Here is an 18,559-nt window from a genome sequence, read left to right on the forward strand (position 1 = left end):
CAAATCCTGCAAGTCACCACACGCCCCCCCAACCCACATCATGCAGCCTCTGACTGTCCGCCCTGTTCACCGCTCCGTGTCCTGACTGCTCAGCACGACCCACCCAGGGCTCTGCTCTCCTGCGTTCCCATCGCTCTGTCTTCTGATGTTGTGATCTTTCCCTACATGTGGCCTCCTCTTCCATGGCTCCTTGGAACTCCACACTCTGGGCCTGTCTGCTCCCCTGACCTGTCTTGCCTTCTGGACCCCATCTCCTTCTGGATGGACATCAGAGATCCTAGGTAACACCTCACTCCATGCTTGCCTGGGACTCTGTGGGAAGCTGGTCTGGGAAGAATGCTTTTTAGGGCTGGGCAGGGTGGTGGAAAAGCTGAAAGATAGAGCTGATGAGCTCATAGCCTCACATCAACTCACAGTCTAAGGGAGGTGGGGAGATGGACAAGTAACAGGCAGTGAAATTACAACAGGAATCCGTGTGGCACGGGAGGGAGGTGGCACTGGGGACAGTGTGAAGGGGATCATGCGGGCAATCCAGCAGGGCTTCTTGGAGGAGGAGTGGCTTGGGGAGAGCCTGCTGCACCTGCTGGTCTGGAAGTGTTTATCATGCTGTCCCTTTTGACTCACGTTGTATGCCCCTATCTTTCTTAGGCTTGCTGAGCCTCCAAGTACTGCATGGTAAGTCTGGTGACTGTGCTATTTTATGTCCACTCCTGTGCACAGAAATATAGAGGTAGTGGCTTTTTCTATGGTGGCAGCGGGGGCAGGGGGGACTTAAATATCATCAGACTTTACACTCTTCATCCCCATCATCATCTGCATCATAAATGTTTAATCTGTTTTTATTTGTCCAACAGATATTAACCGATGTTAGCTCTCCTGTACAAAATCATATTCTAGGTGTTAGAGATGCAGCAGACGATAAAACAGATAGAAGTCTGTGACCAAGTGGAACGTGTATTCCAATCAGAGGAGAAAAACAAAGAGCAGTAGTTACGGGTCTGCTGGATGCTATTGCGTCCTATGGTGACAATAGAGTAATGGAGATGGAAATGCAGTGCGGGAAAGTTAAGTTTTTTGGCGAGGCGTGGTGGCTCATGCCTGTAATCCCAGCACTTTGGGAGGCCGAGGCGGGTGGATCACCTGAGGTCAGAAGTTCGAGACCAGCCTGGCCAACATGGTGAAACTCCGTCTCTACTAAAATACAAACAATTATTTTGAAACGAATTTTGTAAAAATAGAAAAAATTAGCTGGGCATGGTGGTGTGCACCTGTAATCCCAGCTACTCGGGAGGTTGAGGCAGGAGAATTGCTTGAACCTGGGAAGCAGATGTTGCAGTGAGCCGAGACCATGCCATTGCACTCTGGCCTGGGAGACAAGACCAAAATTCTGTCTCAGAAAAAAAAAAAAAAGTTTTTAAAGGGCGATCAGGGAACATGACATTTGAGCAAAGGCTTGAAGAAGAAGGGTAGGTGAGCCAGAGATAACTGGAGGAAAGGCATTCCAGGAAGAGAGAACAGTATATGCAAAGGCCCTGAGGCAGGAGAGTCCCTGGGATCCAGGGACACAAGGAGACTAACTTGATTCTCTTCTCTCCTCATTCGAGGCACCTGGAAGTGCTATTTAGAGTTTGGTCTCCATCCACTTCATAATTCACCTGATGGTTTCTTTTCTTTTCCTTTCTTTTCTCCTCCTCTTTCTCTTCCTCCCTCCCTCCCTTTCTTCCTTTCCTCTTCCTCCTCCTTTTTCTCCTCCTCCTCTTCATTTTTAGAAGAAACAAGTGACTGCAAGGATGAAGGTAAGTGCATGGGGTCGTACGGTTCCTCATCTATAGGACAGTGTGTCCCTTCTGTCTGGGCTGTGATATGTGATAGAGCCTTAGAAGATTTCAGGTAATCAAGGCCAGGGGCTTTGGTACCTAAGAGGCTGCCTTCCTGAAGGGCATCCAAAGTCTGCCAGCCACCTGCCCCTTTTACGCTGCCCATGGGCATCAAGGAGACTCAACACACTGAGATGTGACTGGGAGATATTTTTATCCCAGCTACTGCTTCTGTGGACTGTGAGTCCTCTCTTCCCCCACCTGGAAATTACCAGGTTAAGTCCTGGGTGACAGGACTGAGGGCCGGAAAACCAAGGGAAGGAAAACCAGAAAATAGCGGCAAGCCACCAAGTGATCCAGATGGTGGAGATGAGCGCTTTAAAGTAGGTAGAGCCGGGCATGGTGGCAGCACCTGTGGTCCCAGCTACCTGGGAGGCTGAGGCGGGAGGATTATTTGAGCTGGGGAGGTGGAGGCTGCAGTGAGCCGTGATTGTGCCTCCAAAAAAAAAAAAAAAAACACGCCCGAACAACACTAATCCTCTAGCATTACTGATAAGAAAAAATAGAGGAGAAACAAACTGCCAATATTTGGAAGGAAGAAGAGAGCATCACAGCAGATCTTGCAGGTAACAAAATAACAATAAGGTGACCATTGGAGAAACTTTATGCCAATAAAATTGAAAATTTAGATAAAATGGACAAAATCCCAAAAAAACACAAACACAAATTACCAAAAACAAATGAAATGATATAAAAAATCTGGGCTGGGCGTGGTGGCTCACGCCTGTAATCCCGGCACTTTGGGAGGCTGAGGCAGGCAGATCATGAGGTCAGGAGATCGAGACCATCCTGCCCAACATGGTGAAACCCTGTCTGGTGAAATCCTGTCTTTACTAAAAGTATAAAAAAATTAGCCAGGCCTGGTGGCGGGCGCCTGTAGTCCCAGTTACTCGGGAGGCTGAGGCAGGAGAATCACTTGAACCTGGACGGCGGAGGTTGCAGGGAGCCGAGATCGTGCCACTGCACTCCAGACTGGCAACAGGGCAAGACTCCATCTCAAAAAAAAAAATTGGAATAATCCTCTATCTATTAAAGAAATGCCATCTGTAATTAAATAGCCTCACCATACACAAAAAAGGTCTTCCAGGATCAAGATAGCTTTAAGAGCAAATTAAAAGGAAGAAATCACACTGATTTTACAGGAAATCTTCCAGAAAATTAAAAACAGTCATTTCCCAACTCGTTTTTAGGACAGAATAACCTTGATAAAAGATCTGACAAATAGGAAAAACGAAAATTTCAAGCCAGTCTTTCCCATAAATATAGATGCAAAATCCTAAATATTAGCAAGTCCAATTTGGCAATATGTTTTAAAGAATCATGACCAAATTCACTGCATTCCAACAACGCAACAATGGTTTAATAGGTAAAAACCAATATATGGCATTCCCATTCCCACCTTATTATCATAAAGGAAAACAAGCACATTATCATTTCAGTAGATACAGAAAAAGAAGATGGTAAGATTTTACAGCTTACATGATGTTTTTTGAGACAGGGTCTAGCTTTGTGGCCTAGGCTGGAGTGCAGTGGCATGATCACGGCTCACTACAACCCTAAACTCCTGGGCTCAAGTGATCCTCCCCTCTACAGTCTCTTGAGTAGCTGGGACCACAGGCACGCGACACCACCCCCAGCTTATTTATTAAATTTTCTGTAGAGTTGGGGTCTCCCTATGTTGCTCAGGCTGGTCTCAAATTCCTGGGCTCATGTGAGCCTCCTGCCTCAGATTCCCAAAGTGCTGGAATTACAGACGTAAGCCACCATGCCCGGCCTTATTCATGATTAAAAAAAAAAAAAAAAAAAATCTCAGCTAGCTACGAGTAGAAGGGAACATCTTTTTTTTTTTTTTTTTTTTTTTTTTTTTTTTGAGACGGAGTCTCGCTGTGTCTTCCAGGCTGGAGTGCAGTGGCGTGATCTCGGCTCACTGCAAGCTCTGCCTCCCGGGTTCACGCCATTCTCCCGCCTCAGCCTCCCAAGTAGCTGAGACTACAGGCGCCCGCCACCACGCCCGGCTAGTTTTTTTTGTATTTTTAGTAGAGACGGGGTTTCACCATGTTAGCCAGGATAGTCTCGATCTCCTGACCTCGCGATCCACCCGCCTCGGCCTCCCAAAGTGCTGGCATTACAGGCTTGAGCCACCGCGCCCGGCCGGAACATCTTAAAATAATAAGGAATAGCCTCCAAAAACTTACAAGGAACAACCTGTTTAAGGTAAAATACAGTTGTCCTTCACTATCCTCAGGGGTTGGGTCCAGGACCTCCCCGCAGATAGCAAAATTCCTTGATGCTCAAGTCTGTGATATAAAATAGCAGAGCGCTTGCATTTAACCTATGCTCAGCCTCCTGCACACTTTAGATCATCTCTAGATTACTTGTAATACAATGTAAATGCTTCTTAAATAGTTATTATACTGTTATATTTTTGTATTGTTTTCATTGTTGTATTGCTTTTTTTTTTTTTTTTTGAGGAGTCTTGCTCTATTGCCCAGGCTGGAGTGCAGTGGCACAATCTCGGCTCACTGCAAGCTCCGCCTCTCGGGTTCCCGCCATTCTCCTGCCTCAGCCTCCCGAGTAGCTGGGACTACAGGCGCCGCCACCACCACGCCCGGCTAATTTTTTGCATTTTTAGTAGAGATGGGGTTTCACCATGTTAGCCAGGATGACCTTGATCTCCCGACCTTGTGATCTGCCCGCCTCGGCCTCCCAAAGTGCTGGGATTACAGGCGTGAGCCACCGCGCCCAGCCTGCTGTATTGCTATTTTTATTGGGATTTTAAAAAGTATTTTTGACCAGTTGTTGGCTGGGTCCTCAGATGTGGAGTCCAGCGACACAGAGGGCTGAAGGTATAGAACACGTTCCCTCTGAGATCACAGATGAGACATTCTTGCTATCGCCACTTGCATTTCACACCAGACTGAATGTTCTATGCAGTGCAAGTCCTAGCCAGGCAAGAGAAAGGAAATAATAGACCAAAGGATTGCGAAGAAAGAAAGGTGAGCCTCATTTTTGATAGATGTGATTGTGTACCTTTGATTGGGAGGGTATATCTGAGAGGCTTGGGATATGCTGGTGTTGGTGAAATATAATTAAAAACAAAATATCCTCCAAACCCAGAGATCTTCTCTACCCAGGTAGAAGAGAAAGAAAATAGTTTTATTAGCCTGTAAGCATTAAACCAGAACGTGATATGCGAAGAGAGTGCAAAGACAGAAAAAAAAAATCACCCTTTATATAGTCAAGCAGATACAACTTATTACACACCTGCTCTCAAGATACACAACAGCCAGTTCTCAAGTAAGAGGACTTGATAACGCTATTTGCTGTACATGGTTCACCCTAAATTCACTTGGTTATTGGGATAGCCATCTGTGTTCATTGGCTTAATCTAACGGAAAAATAAACTTCTTTTTTATTTTTATTTTTTTTGAGACGGAGTCTCACTCTTTCACCAGGCTGGAGTGCAGGGGCGCGATCTTGGCTCACTGCAAGCTCCGCCTCCCAGGTTCACACCATTCTCCTGCCTCAGCCTCCCGAGTAGCTGGGACTACAGGCGCCCACCACCACACCCGGCTAATTTTTTTTGTATTTTTAGTAGAGATGGGGTTTCATCGTGTTAGCCAAGATGGTCTCGATCTCCTGGCCTTGTGATCTGCCTGCGTTGGCCTCCCAAAGTGCTGGGATTACAGGCATAAGCCACTGCGCCCAGCTAAACTTCTAAAATATCACAGGAGGTCGATTTGCTACTTGGAGTGAGGTGCCCACCAAAGTTAGGCTCCATCCCCTCCCAACAAGAAGCTGGGGAGAACTGGGTGCTATCTTCCTCGATGTTTACATTTCCAAGGGATGGTTTCCAGGTCCTTAAAAACACCTTCCTGGGTCATAATGCCGGCCGCAGGCTTCCTTAGCTTTGAAAAAGATTAGCATAAATGTTGAAGAGAGAGAGACTTGCGATGGCAAAAAGTTTTCTAAAGTAAATGCTCTAAGCAAAGGGGACAAGGAGGAATTGCTTCCTGAATTTTCAACAGGAAGAATTAATTTTTTTCTTTTGATTTGTATTTGCCTGTACACTGGTAATTATTTTTTGATTGGAAACCTGTTTAGACAGACAGGTTTACCCGTAAAAAAAAAAAAAAAAAAAAAAAAAAAAAAACTGAGATTTTCTGAATGTAATATTTTTTTTTTTTTTTTTTTTTTTTTTTTGTTGAGACGGAGTCTCGCTCTGTCACCCGGGCTGGAGTGCAGTGGCCGGATCTCAGCTCACTGCAAGCTCCGCCTCCCGGGTTTACGCCATTCTCCTGCCTCAGCCTCCCGTGTAGCTGGGACTACAGGCGCCCGCCACCTCGCCCGGCTAATTTTTTGTATTTTTAGTAGAGACGGGGTTTCACCGTGTTAGCCAGGATGGTCTCGATCTCCTGACCTCGTGATCCGCCCGTCTCGGCCTCCCAAAGTGCTAGGATTACAGGCTTTAGCCACCGCGCCCGGCTCTGAATGTAATATTTTTAAAATAAAAATACAAAGGAAAAATGTTACACAGGCGAAAGAAACACTCGTGCACCACATGAGGTTTGAAGTAAGAAAGCGACACGGTCAGATCTGGTGCTAGAAAGATCCTGCGGGCACTCATGTGGGAGATGGATGAGAAAGAGAAAGGGTGGCGTCGGGGGCAGAGGCAGCCATCAAGAGCAGGGCCTGAAGCCTGGGGACGGGGGAGAGGTGGTGGTTTTGTCACTGGAAAGGGGTCCCGATCAAGACCCCCAGAGAGGGTTTTCGAACCTCGTGCAAGGAAGAATTTGAGGCAAGTCCATAACGGGAGAGCAAGTTTATTAAGAAAGTAAAGGACTAAAAGAACGGCTACTGCATAGGCAGAGCAGCAGCAAGGGCTGCTGGACCGAGGCTACTTACAGTTATTTCCTGATTATATGATAAACAAAGGGTGGATTATTTATGAGTTTTCCAGGGAAGGAGTGGAGACCTCCTGGAGCTGAGGGTGCTTCTCTTTTTTAGGCCATGTAGGGGAACTTCCTGATGTTGCCATGACATTTGTAAACCGTCACGGTGCTGGTAGACACGTCTCTTAGCCTACTAATGCGTTATAATTAGTATATAATGAGCAGTGAGGACCCCCAGAGGTCACTTTAATCGCCGTCTTGGTTTCGGTGGGTTTTGGCAGCTGCTTTACCGCAACCTGTTTTTATCAGCAGGGTCTTTGTGACCTGTATCTTGTGCCAACCTCCTATTGTCATCCTGTGACCGAGAATGCCTTAAACTCCTGGGAATGCAGCCCAGTAGGGCTCAGCCTCATTTTACCCAGCCCCTATTCAAGATGGAGTCACTGTGGTTCAAACCCCTGACAGTTGGGTGAGAAATCTGGGCAAGACAGGGTCAGATTTGGTGACGTCTTGGATGTGAGGTGCGAGAGCCAAAAGGCATTCCTGACTGCCTGGGATATGGTGGTAACGAAGAAGCGGGAAGCCGGCAGTGACGGTGGGTGTGGACCAAAATGTCAATTCAGGAGGCAGGCAGAGATGTGAGTTTGGAAATCAGAATGGAGAGAGAGCAGTGGCAGGAAGCTCTAGGGCAGGAAGGGAAGGCCATCAGCATCAATCATCTCCATGGTTCTCTCCAGTTAAACCCTTCTCAGGCACCACCCCATCCAGGAAACCACTGCCCAAGAGGAAGAACACGTGGAACTTCCTGAAATGCGCCTACATGGTGATAACCTACCTCTTCGTATCCTACAACAAAGGGGACTGGGTAAGAAGGAGGCAGCACAGAGGGGAGGAGGGTGAGGAGAGGAAGCAAAGAGGAGGGAAGTAGGGGCACAGAGGCAGCGAAGGAGGCAGCCTCAGAGGTGCCAAGCAGGAAGCGGTGGGAGAGCCCTTCTGTAAAACTCTCTCCTTCCCGCTCTTCCTCCCTCCCTCCCTCACTTCATTATTCCTTACTCTCTCCTTCTTCCCTCTTCTTTCTTCCTCCCTCCCTCCCCTTCCTTCCTCTCTTCTCTTCCTTTTTTCTTCCCTCCCTTAATTCCTCCTTCTCTCTCCTCCCTCCCTATTCTTTCCTCTTTCTCCCTTCATCCCTCCCTTTCTCACTTCCTTTCTTTCTTCCTCCATCTGTTTCCTCCCTTCCTTCTTCCTTCCCATCCTTCTTCCTTCTCTGCCCTTTCCTTCCTTCCTCCCTCCCTTTTGTTCCTCCCCCTTTCCTCCCTCCTTCCCCCTCCCATCCTTTTCTTCTTCCCTCTCTTTGCTCTCTCCTTCCCCCTCCTATCCTTTTCTTCCTCCCCCTTCCTTCCTCCTTCCCCCTCTCTTCCTTTTCTTCCTCCCCCCTTCCATTTCTTCCTCCCCCTCTTCCTTTTCTTCCTCTCCCTCTTCCTTTTCTTCCTCTCCCCCTTCCTTTTCTTCCTCCCCCTCCTTTTCTTCCTCTCCCCCTTCCTTTCCTTCCTCCTCCTCCTCCCTCCCTCCCTTTCCCCTTCCCTTTCTTTCACCCCTTCTTTCCTTCCTCCCTCCCTCATTCTCTCTCCCTCCTTCTCTTTCCTTCTTCCCTCCCTCCCACCTCTAGACTGGGATAAATGCTACTCCCTTCTGTACTAACAGTCCCAGGGGCTCCTCTGAAATACTGTCACTCATTCTGCCTCTCTCTCCGTTGCTGTCTCTTGCTTTTTCTAAGGGACATTCATAAGGACCAAGCTTGTTGCTGGTTGCTGGGGACTTTGATGGTTGAGCTACCTTCAAGAAGGTCCTAAGTTTGTAAAGGAGGCAGGCACCCACAGAGAGAACCAGATCACCGAGTGGTAGCACTTCACGAGCAGGTGCTAGTGCGGGAGGCAGTGGTGCTTACCTCAGCCTAGGGGAAGCGTGGGCTCATGGGAGGCTTTCTGCAGGAGGTGACACCTCCACTGTGGGTTAAGGACAGGATGGAATTAGCCAATTGAGGAGGGGAAGCAGGGGAAGCATTCCAGAGGGAACACCATGTGCCAGACTCAGAGAGGTGAACATAAGGCAGAGTGCAAGAAACTACAGGCCAGGCCGGGCGTGGTAGCTCACGCCTGTAATCGCAGCACGTTGGGAGGCCGAGGCAGCTGGATCACTTGAGGCCAGGAGTTCAAGACCAGCCTGGTCAACATGGTGAAACCCCATCTCTACTAAAAATACAAAAAGTAGCCGGGCGTGGTGGTGCGTGCCTATAGTCCCAGCTACTCGGGAGGCTGAGGCAAGGGAATCACTTGAACCCAGGAGGCCGAGATCGCACCAGCCTGGGTGACAGAGTGAGACTCTGACTCAAAAAATTAAATAGGAAAAAAAAAGAAGGACAAGTCATCCTTCATTCATTGATTCAGTCAGTCTTCAAATATTCACGTGTGTAGAAGACCCATCCTAGATGCTGGGGACTCAGAGAACAGAACCCATAACGTCCTTGAGTCCCTGAGGCTCCCATGATTGGGACGGCAGGAGGACTGCAGAGAAACAAGCAACCAGCTCCAAAAAACATAAACTAAATCAGGGTGATATCACAGAGCGAGCAGGGCCACGGGCAGCCTTCCCCAGGCAGGTGATGTCTGGACAGAGAGATGAGACAGTGGAAGGATCTCGCCTTCAGAGCAGCTTGGGGGTAACCACTGTAAGCAAAGCAGGCCCAGCAGACCCCCAGGCAGGGACACGCTGAGTGCCTTCAAGGAACCAAAGGAACATCTATGTGACCTGAGAGGAGCAGGGGGGTCCAGGTCATGTAAGGTTCTCATAGACCAGACGAGAAGGAAGCTTGTGTTCTAATCTGGTGGACAGCCATCAGCGAGATCCCTTCTGAGTTACGAAAGGATCCTTCTCGGTGCTGCCTGTGGAGAGTGGATCGGAAACAGGGCGAGAGTGGGAGCAGACAGACGGAGAGGAGGCCCTGGACCAGCCGGGGCAGGAGACGTGGCGGTGCTGGTGGAGATGAGAACCGTGCCGCAGTTCTACAGGAACTGCTTATGCGCTGGGTGTGAGGAATAAGGGAAATGGAGAGAACAGGGAGATGAGCCTGAGACAGAGACTTGAATTATGCTAGTGGTTCTGAAACGGGGCTGACGTTGCCACCCAGGGGACACTCAACAGTGTCTGGACCACAGGATTGGTTGTGACAGCTGGAGGAGGGCGCTTGACTGGCATCTAGTGGGCAGAGGCCAGGATGGCCACTCACCATGCCACACGGCCCAGGACAGTGCACCACGACAGAAATAACCCGGGTCAAAACATCAGGAACCTGAGAGTGAGAAACCCCAGCTTAGGGGATTGTGCTGCTTATGGGGACGAGGAGGACTGGCTGGAAGATGGGGAAGAAGGTGGGAGTGGTGAGAGGCGGGCTGAATAGGGAAGCAAGACCACAGGATGTCACAACCAGAGGGAAAGAGCAGACGGGGAGGATAGGAAAGAAGGGAGAGGGGGATGGGGAGAAAGGGAGGGAAGGAAGGAATACACTCGCCTCACCCCAGCTGTTTCTTTTTCTGTTCCCGGTTCACTTGTTCCTCCCAAGTGTTACTGCCACTACTGTAACTCGGAACTGGACATCAGGTAGGCTACAGTCAGGAACGGGCTTTTCGCACCGCTGGGGTGGGGCTGGGGGCGGTTCATCCCAGCTGCCTGGCGTGTGAGGTAAGGAACACAGGTGGATTTGGAAGCTGCAATCATAGACACCCAGAATTGCATGAGAAGTCCCAAGTTCATCACCCTTAATTGCAAGCCACTGCCTGACACGGGCAAGGAAACACATTGTAAATGACAGGGACATGCCCGGCAGGAGGAACTCCCTTTATACATTCACTTGATCATTTTTTTTCACAGGTCTTAGGACTTGTGGCCCAACACACACAACATACAATTAACCGTTAGTGACTTCCAGTGCACTCACAATACTGTGTGGCCATCACCACTAATCTGTTTCCAGAATCTTCTCATCATCCTCAAAGGGAACTCTGTACCAATGACACCATCTCTTCTCCCAGCTCCTGGCAACCACTAGTCTACTCTGTCTCTGAGAACTCCCCTATTCTGGTCATTTCATACCCATGGAGTCATACACTACGTAGCCCTTTGCATCCGGCTTTATTCATTTGGCGTAGTATTTCCAAGGTTCATCATGGTACACCTTGTATCAGGACTGTATTCGTTTCTGCTGGGTGATACTCTACTGCATGGATATAGCACGCTCTGTTTATCCATCATCAGGTAAAGTGCACTGGGTTGCTCCCACCTTTTGACTGTTGTGAGTCGCGGTGCTATGAATTTTTATAAACAAGTTTTGTTAGAATATCTGTTTTAAAATCTTTCGGGGTACATGCCTAGGAGTGGAATTGCTGGGTCATATGATAATTCTGTGTTTACAACGACTCACTGATGCATCCTGGATGCAGTGGTGAACAGGGCAGACAAGATTCCTGTGCTCACAAGAAAACAATTAGATGATTACAGGTGATACTTAGAGCTACGGAGGAAGACCTCAGGATATGATGAAAAAGAGAACTAAAGAAGCTTGCCCTGGATAGTTGGGTGACGAAGGAAAGCCTCTTTGGGAAAGTGACATTGAATCAAAGGCCTGTAGAACCAGGGTAGTCAGATACACAGAGAACTTGTGAAAGAAGGAACTGGCTTGTACAAAGGCCCTGGGGTGGAAAGTGGCCTAGATGTGCCTGGAGTCAGAAAGAATAACGGGGGCAGGAGAAGGGGGAGGGAGTGGGAAGGCACTGTGGGAGGCGTGTGGGTGACGTGCTGAGCAGACCACCTCAAACCTGGAAGATTAGAGCAAGCACTTTGGACCCCGTGGAAAGGCTGTCAGTGGGAAAGAGACACGTCCCAGTGACATCAAGTGCGGAGGCCAGTTAAGAGGCTACTCAGTTTCCATGAGATGACGGCAGCCTGGTCAAGGCTGGGGTCTAGGGTAGAGAGAGAAAGTACTAAAGACAGATGGGAGATTTCCCTTCCCTCGATAGCTACAAAGAGGCTCCTCCCTAGCCTCTCCCGCATCTCCTGCCTTTCATCCTCTCCCTGGCATCCCCAGCGCCCTTTTCACATTAAAAAACGTCAACTCGGGCCGGGCGCGGCGGCTCAAGCCTGTAATCCCAGTACTTTGGGAGGCCGAGACGGGCGGATCACGAGGTCAGGAGATTGAGACCATCCTGGCTAACATGGTGAAACCCCGTCTCTACTAAAAAAAATACAAAAAACTAGCCGGGCGAGGTGGCAGGCGCCTGTAGTCCCAGCTACTCGGGAGGCTGAGGCAGGAGAATGGCGTGAACCCGGGAGGCGGAGCTTGCAGTGAGCCGAGATCACGCCACTGCACTCCAGCCTGGGAGACACAGCGAGACTCCGTCTCAAAAAAAAAAAAAAGTCAACTCAATCATGTGATAAACCCGCAACCCCGCTGCACTCCTGCTTAAATCCACCAGTGGAAACTCATCAACTATGACGAGTGTCTTTCAAACTTAAAAAGAAAGAAAACCCAAAACACTTTCCTACTGAAATCTTACATGGAATCCCAATATATAAAAAATTCTAAGTTGCTTTTCATTACCAGAAGTACTTTTCCTAAGGTTAACTGTGTGACATTTACTTACTATGAAGTGAGGCGATGAGGTTTGCAAGCACAGGGTACAGAAGGCCTTTGCTGTCTTACATTACTGTCTGTTACCCCGTATCTTGCAGTGTTTCCTTTTAATTGTTCATATGGAGAAAAATCTGAACGCACAGAGATAAGTCACTGCAAATAGTAACAGTTGTCTAACAGTTGGCCTTGTGAACTCTACATGCCCTTCAGGTAATAAAAAAATCTTTCCAAGATGTAAAACATGCAGCAGGTTGGTGTGGCTCTCCAGTGAATAAAAACTTCAGTCCATGTGCTCTATTTTGGGTATACACCCATTTTAAAAAATAGTTTCATTTTTGAAATGAAAAAGCAAACCTTTGTAGAGTTCCTAAAAGATCCCAAGTTTTCAGAGAACCTGGCAGGAAACCTCTGCCCCATTGATCAAGTTCAGCTCCCTGGCGTGGTACCCGAGGGTTCTCAGGCTCCAAGCTTCTCCTGCTTCTCTAAACTTTTCTCCACTTCTCTTTATCCCCCCCACCCACAATCCATCCCTTGTCCGTATTAAACCATGTCTTTTTTTTTTTTTTTTTTTGTTAGAGGCTCACTCTGTCACCCAGGCTGGAGCACAGTGGCCCAGTCTCAGCTCACTGCAGCCTCTGCCTCCCAGGTTCAAACGATTCTCCTGCCTCAGCCTCCCTAGTAGCTGGGATTACAGGCATGCACCACCACGCCTGGCTAATTTTTGTATTTTTAGTACAGATAGGGTTTCACCATGTTGGCCAGGCTGGTCTCGAACTCCTGACCTCAGGTGATCTGCCCACCTTGGCCTCCCAAAGTGCTGGGATTACAGGCGTGAGCCGCCACACCCACCCCATATTAAACTATTTCTGATTCCCCTGAAAACATCACTTTTTTTTCCTGCTCCATTATGCCATTACACACATTGATTCCTTGATCTTTGTCGACCTAGAAAAGTCCTCCTCAGTCCTCAAGATTCACCTAAGCAATGCTTTGGTTCAGGAACCAAGAGCAATCCTTCAGATTCCACTGGGGAGGCTGCTGAAGGAAAAGAATGGTGTTGAATGGTTTCTCAGGCTCTCCTCAACCACACATTAAAGCACTGGTCAAACCACATAGTTACTTTCATATAAATGTGTGCTTTCAACCCATTAGGCAAGAGGTTGGCAAACTTTCTCTGGGAAGGGCAAAACAGTTAAGTGTTGGCTTTTCAGGCCAGATGATCTGTTGCAACTACTCTGCTCTGCTGTTGGAGCTCAAAGCAATCATAGAGAATACACCGATGGCTGTGACTGTGCCCAACGACCGATGAATGGATAAACAAAACACGGTGCATTCATACAATGGATTATTATTCAGCCCTAAAAAAGGAGTGAGGTCCTGGCACATGCAACATGGCTGAACCTTGAAAACACGGTGCTGAGTGAAATAAGCAGACGCACTAGACTACACAGTAGATGATGCCATGTATATGAAACGGACAGATTTGGCAAATTCAAAGAGACAGAAGGCCAATTACTAGTTGCCAGAGGCTGAGGAGAAAAAGGAATAAGGGGAGTGGCTGCTTAATGCATTTCTTTTTTGGGTTGATGAAAATATTCCACTCTTAGAAGTGACAATTGCACAATATTGTGAACGTACCGAAAGTCCCTAAATTGTGCACTTTCAAAATGGTTAAAATGGTGAATTTTATGTTATGCATTATGGTTACATGTTACCTCAATTACAGAAAGAAACTTGATGAAAAGGGATGCAGGCTGCAGTTGGCCCTGCCGAACACAGTTTGAGGGCTCCTGCTCACATAGACTGTGAGCCCCTCTGGGAGTAAGAAGTACCCCTGATCCATCCCTGGAACTCCAGTGCCCAGAAGCAAACCTTAAGGTTCTCTTCCTGCAACCTTGCCTGACTCCAGGGCGCCAGGCTGGGGGTGCAGGGCAGCCAGGCCTGGGCAGCCCCCGCTCCTGTGGGGTGCGCCCTCTAGTGGCGAGGTAGGGGTGCGACACAAGCTCAGGCCTGGCATTGGGGGACAGTGAGGAACTGGAGGGGGGCGCTGCTTCCCGCTGGCTGGTTTCTAGAAGAGCCCTGCTCTGAGGAGGAGACACTTGCCCTGGTGACGGGGCCGAGCTAGGGTCCATGAGATCTGAGGGAAGTGTGTTCCAGCTGCTGGAACAGCCTGGTGGGCATAGGGACAAAGTTAGTGGAACCTAGTGAGTGCAGAGAATGGGCTAGGCTGGAGGGAGGAGGTGGGCTTGAGGCAGGTCACCAAGAGCCCTGTGGGGTGGAGGGACAGGGCACCAGGCAAGGAGTATGAGAATGTGTGAGGACGAAAATCAATGCACAAATACATTTCTCTCTCCTTTCTTAGGGATGATCCCTGCTGTTCTTTCTAGTGAGCCTGCTCCATCTCAGCTCAGCCTTCACAAGGCCTCCATCTCCCAGGCATTCTCACCTCTGAAGAAAGCTCTCTGTCCCCTGGACTGCCTGTGTGGAGGGTAATGAACTGGGTCCTTTAAGGAATGGCACCTGGGTGCCCAGAGGCATGGCCAGAAGGGGTCTGTGGGGGCCATGCCTTGGAAGGATGCACCCAGAGTGGCTGAGAGGGCAACTGCAGGGGTTTCCCCTAAAATCTCTCCTCCAGACCATTCTCGGACTGTCTCCACTACTTCCATAATAAAATGTATACTTGTTGAAATGGCTGAAAAGTTTGGGTTATTCCATTCCCCACACTGAGAACTAACAGGTATGCTGGTGGTTTACCAAGAGTCATAAACCCTATCAGTTAACTGTGCACTTTACAGGTGAAGAAACTACAGCTCAGCGGGACTGATGGCTCTCCCAACATCACACTAAGCTACAGAGCTGAGAGTTGACCCAGTTTGACTCATTCCAAAGTCCGTATTCTTTTATGTAAAGATTTGGGGCTCCCCGCTCCGTCCCGAGGAAATACAGGTGTGAGGATGTGGCTGTTCCAGGAGGAAGCCGTGTCCAGCTCTCCAGCCTGCATGTTTCCTGCCTACTCTGGAGGTGGTTCCATGTCCTGGTTGAGAGCTTGGGCTCTGGAGAAAGGTTTCTTGGGTTCGAATCCCAGCTCCACCCTTAATGAATATGCAACCTTGGGGAGGGTATCGTCTCTTAATGCCTTATTTTATCGTCAAATGGGGATAGTAACAGTAGGGTAGAAGTTTTCTTACCATCATGATCAGAACCATCATTGCTTAGTTCATCAAATAAGTTGGTTCCAATAGGAAATTAAAAATACTTTTACCATTTTGTTTTAAAATGTAAAATTGTACACTCATTTGCCAATCTTTGGATATAAGACCAGGGGTTAGTGTTGTTGTTCTATAGGTCTATGGACTACAATTTCCACTTTGTACCTTAGAAGGGCAGTGGAGACATAGGCATGCTTGCAAAGCTATTTAAGCAAAATCCTCGCTGCATTAAAAAAAAAGAAAAAATCATCCCTATAGCCATCTTGCCCATTCCAACTTGACGTATTTTTTGTTGTTGCTCTTACTAACAATCGGCCTTTATCACATCTTTCCCACTGAATTATTCTTTTGGTGGAAACAATTCTTTGCCGACGCACTCATATTTTCCTCATTTATGTTAAATGTGATTGCATTACATCATTGAAATAAAACCCATTAGAATGAAAAGGTTTCGAATAAATGCAACTCAACTAGCTCTTGGTAGTCACATAACTGAACCGATAGAGAAGAGCGAAGGCATATTAGAAAGCACTGCACTAGCCAGGGGCATTCAGTGAGCCTGAAGCATCAGTTGGTATATTTCATAGACGGATGGAAACTTCTTTTACCCCAGGGATCATTTTAAAGTGTAGTTTAAGGAACAGTCTACTGAGCTTGCCTCATAGAGGTAAACTTTAAATGAGATAATACATATTTTTTAAATTTTTAAGTTCCAGGGTACATGTGCAGGCTGTGCCGCTTTGTTACACAGGTAAACGTGTGCCATGGTGGTTTGCTGCCCCTATCAATCCATCACCTAGGTATTCAGCCCAGCAGGCCTTAGCTATTTTTCCCAGTGCTCTCCCTCCCCGCAACCCCATACCCCAACAGGCCCCAGTGCGTGTTGTTCCCCTCTCTGTGTTCACGTGTTCTAAATGAGACAATATTTCTAAAACACACTGCCTGGCACATAGTTCTCAATTAATGTATTGTTATTATCTAGGGCGGTGTTAGCCAATAAAAATCCGTGAGCCACACTTATTTCACACTTCCTATTAGCCCAGAACCCGGTAAAATCAATTTGAATAATATGTACGATTTAATTCAATATATCCAAGATACATTTCAACATTTAATCAACACAAACAATTATTAATGAGATCAGTTATATCCTTCATTTTGTATGAAGTCTTTGAAATCCATTGTGTATTTTTCACGTATGGTGCATCTCAATTTGAATGCTAAAATTGATCCGCAATTATATTTTCTAACATTTATAGTTAAAAAGTAGATCCACATATCCAAGTTGTTCCAAACAGGGTTAAAGGTTGTCTGATAACTGAACCAAGTATCAATGTAAAATTTTTCATTAAAATTTTTAAAAAAATTTAAAAGTCAGTTCCTGCCCATAATCCAAGTCTAATCATAAGCAAGCATCAGACAATTCCAAATGGAGGGACATTGTACAGAACACCCGGTCCATACACCTCACAACTGTCAAGGTCATCAAAAACAAGGAGAGTCAGAGACACCGCTGCAGATCAGAGGAGGGCAGGAAGACCTGGCAACTAAATGTCATGTGGTGTCCCACATGTGACCCCAGAACAGGAAAAGGACGTTAGAGAAAAAACTGGGGAAATGTGAATAAAGTCTGGCGTTAAGAGTACTGTAGCAATGTTACGGTTCTGACACATCTACTAGGCTTATGTAAGATGTCAACAGCAGGGGAAGTGCGGAAGGGGTACGTGAGAAAGCTCTGGAATATATCATTGTAACTTTTCTGTAAATATAAAATTATCCCAGAATTAAAAATGTAAAACAAAAAATACTCCACTCTTCAGCTGCACTTATCTTACGTGTTTGTGTCCCCATGTCCTCCTCTGTTAAATGGGGATGTAGACTGTATCTATTTCATACAGTCATCGTGAGAATTAAAGATGGTGTTTCCACAGAAATCCTGCAACCATAGTTCAGGCATTGTCAGCACACCATGCTTGTTAGTGCCAGGTACTGTTACCGCTGCTGCTGTGATTATGATTGTTTATTTGTAAGTGCAGAGGTCTGGGCTCCCATCTCCAGACATTCTGACTAAGTTGATATGGCTGTGTTTGCATAACAGCTCCTAGGAAGCTCTCGTCTTTTCTTACAGCAATTCATGTGCAAACAGGGCTGATCCTTTAAAATGTAATAAAGAAACTGCTAAAAGCCACGGAAACCACCCAGTAAGTTGATGACAGACAGATGAAAGATGTATTAGTCTGTTTTCACGCTGCTGATAAAGACATATCCAAGACTGGGCAATTTACAAAAGAAAGGTTTAATGGACTTACAGTTTCACGTGGCTGGGGAGGCCTCACAATCATGGCAGAAGGTCAAAGGCACGTCTCACATGGCGGCAGACAAGAGAAGAGAGCTTGAGCAGGGAACCTCCCCTTTATAAAAAACCATCAGATCTCGTGAGACTTATTCACTATCACAAGAACAGCATGGGAAAGACCTGCCCCCATGATTCAATTACCTCCCACGGGGTCCCTCCCACACGTGGGAACTCAAGATGAGATTTGGGTGGGGACACAGGCAAACCACATCAGAAGAGGATGCCAATCCCTCCATAGACAACTTATGCAAAAATGATATATTTTATTTTGGGGGAACCCAGTAGTAACTAATTTTTAAACTAGCTTTATAAACCCATTTATCATTAGAAGGTTTCATATGCTAACCAGATGATTATATGCCCAGGTGCTTGATGTTAGTTTTTTGTAACTTCTCCTGGATACCATTAATGGCCTTTGTACATTTAATCATCCCTTCCCTTTGATGAGGGGAGTGCTCTTAAATTTTATGTAAAATGAAGTTAATGTGTCAGATCATGTCCATTCATATCAGAGTTCAATCACCTGGTGAGAGTTTCCTGGG

At 47.2% G+C, this 18,559-nt stretch overlaps 2 protein-coding genes across 33 annotated transcripts in view; one reads left to right on the forward strand and one right to left on the reverse strand.

Moving 5' to 3' along the window:
• Positions 1–15,141, forward strand: part of EDDM13 (epididymal protein 13) — a 37,517-nt gene extending 22,376 nt beyond the window's left edge. The window contains exons 4-8 of the mRNA XM_065536164.1: positions 649–675; positions 1,770–1,796; positions 7,507–7,634; positions 10,386–10,423; positions 14,815–15,141. Of these exons, the coding sequence (XP_065392236.1) occupies positions 649–675; positions 1,770–1,796; positions 7,507–7,634; positions 10,386–10,423; positions 14,815–14,839 (245 nt within the window). The 3' untranslated portion in view covers positions 14,840–15,141. The remainder of the gene's footprint in view (positions 1–648; positions 676–1,769; positions 1,797–7,506; positions 7,635–10,385; positions 10,424–14,814) is intronic.
• LOC102115098 (zinc finger and SCAN domain-containing protein 5A) overlaps positions 1–18,559 on the reverse strand; it is a 94,968-nt gene that overhangs the window by 75,427 nt on the left and 982 nt on the right. For all 32 annotated transcript variants that reach the window (XM_074024867.1, XM_074024861.1, XM_065535001.2 and 29 more), the window contains one exon: positions 17,971–18,072. Coding sequence is in view for 6 of the 32 variants with exons in the window: in XM_065534992.2 (XP_065391064.1) it covers positions 17,971–18,003 (33 nt within the window). In the remaining 26 variants the exon portion in view is untranslated. The remainder of the gene's footprint in view (positions 1–17,970; positions 18,073–18,559) is intronic.

The sequence above is a fragment of the Macaca fascicularis genome, chromosome 19 (assembly GCF_037993035.2).
Source record: "Macaca fascicularis isolate 582-1 chromosome 19, T2T-MFA8v1.1".
Lineage (NCBI taxonomy): Eukaryota > Metazoa > Chordata > Mammalia > Primates > Cercopithecidae > Macaca > Macaca fascicularis.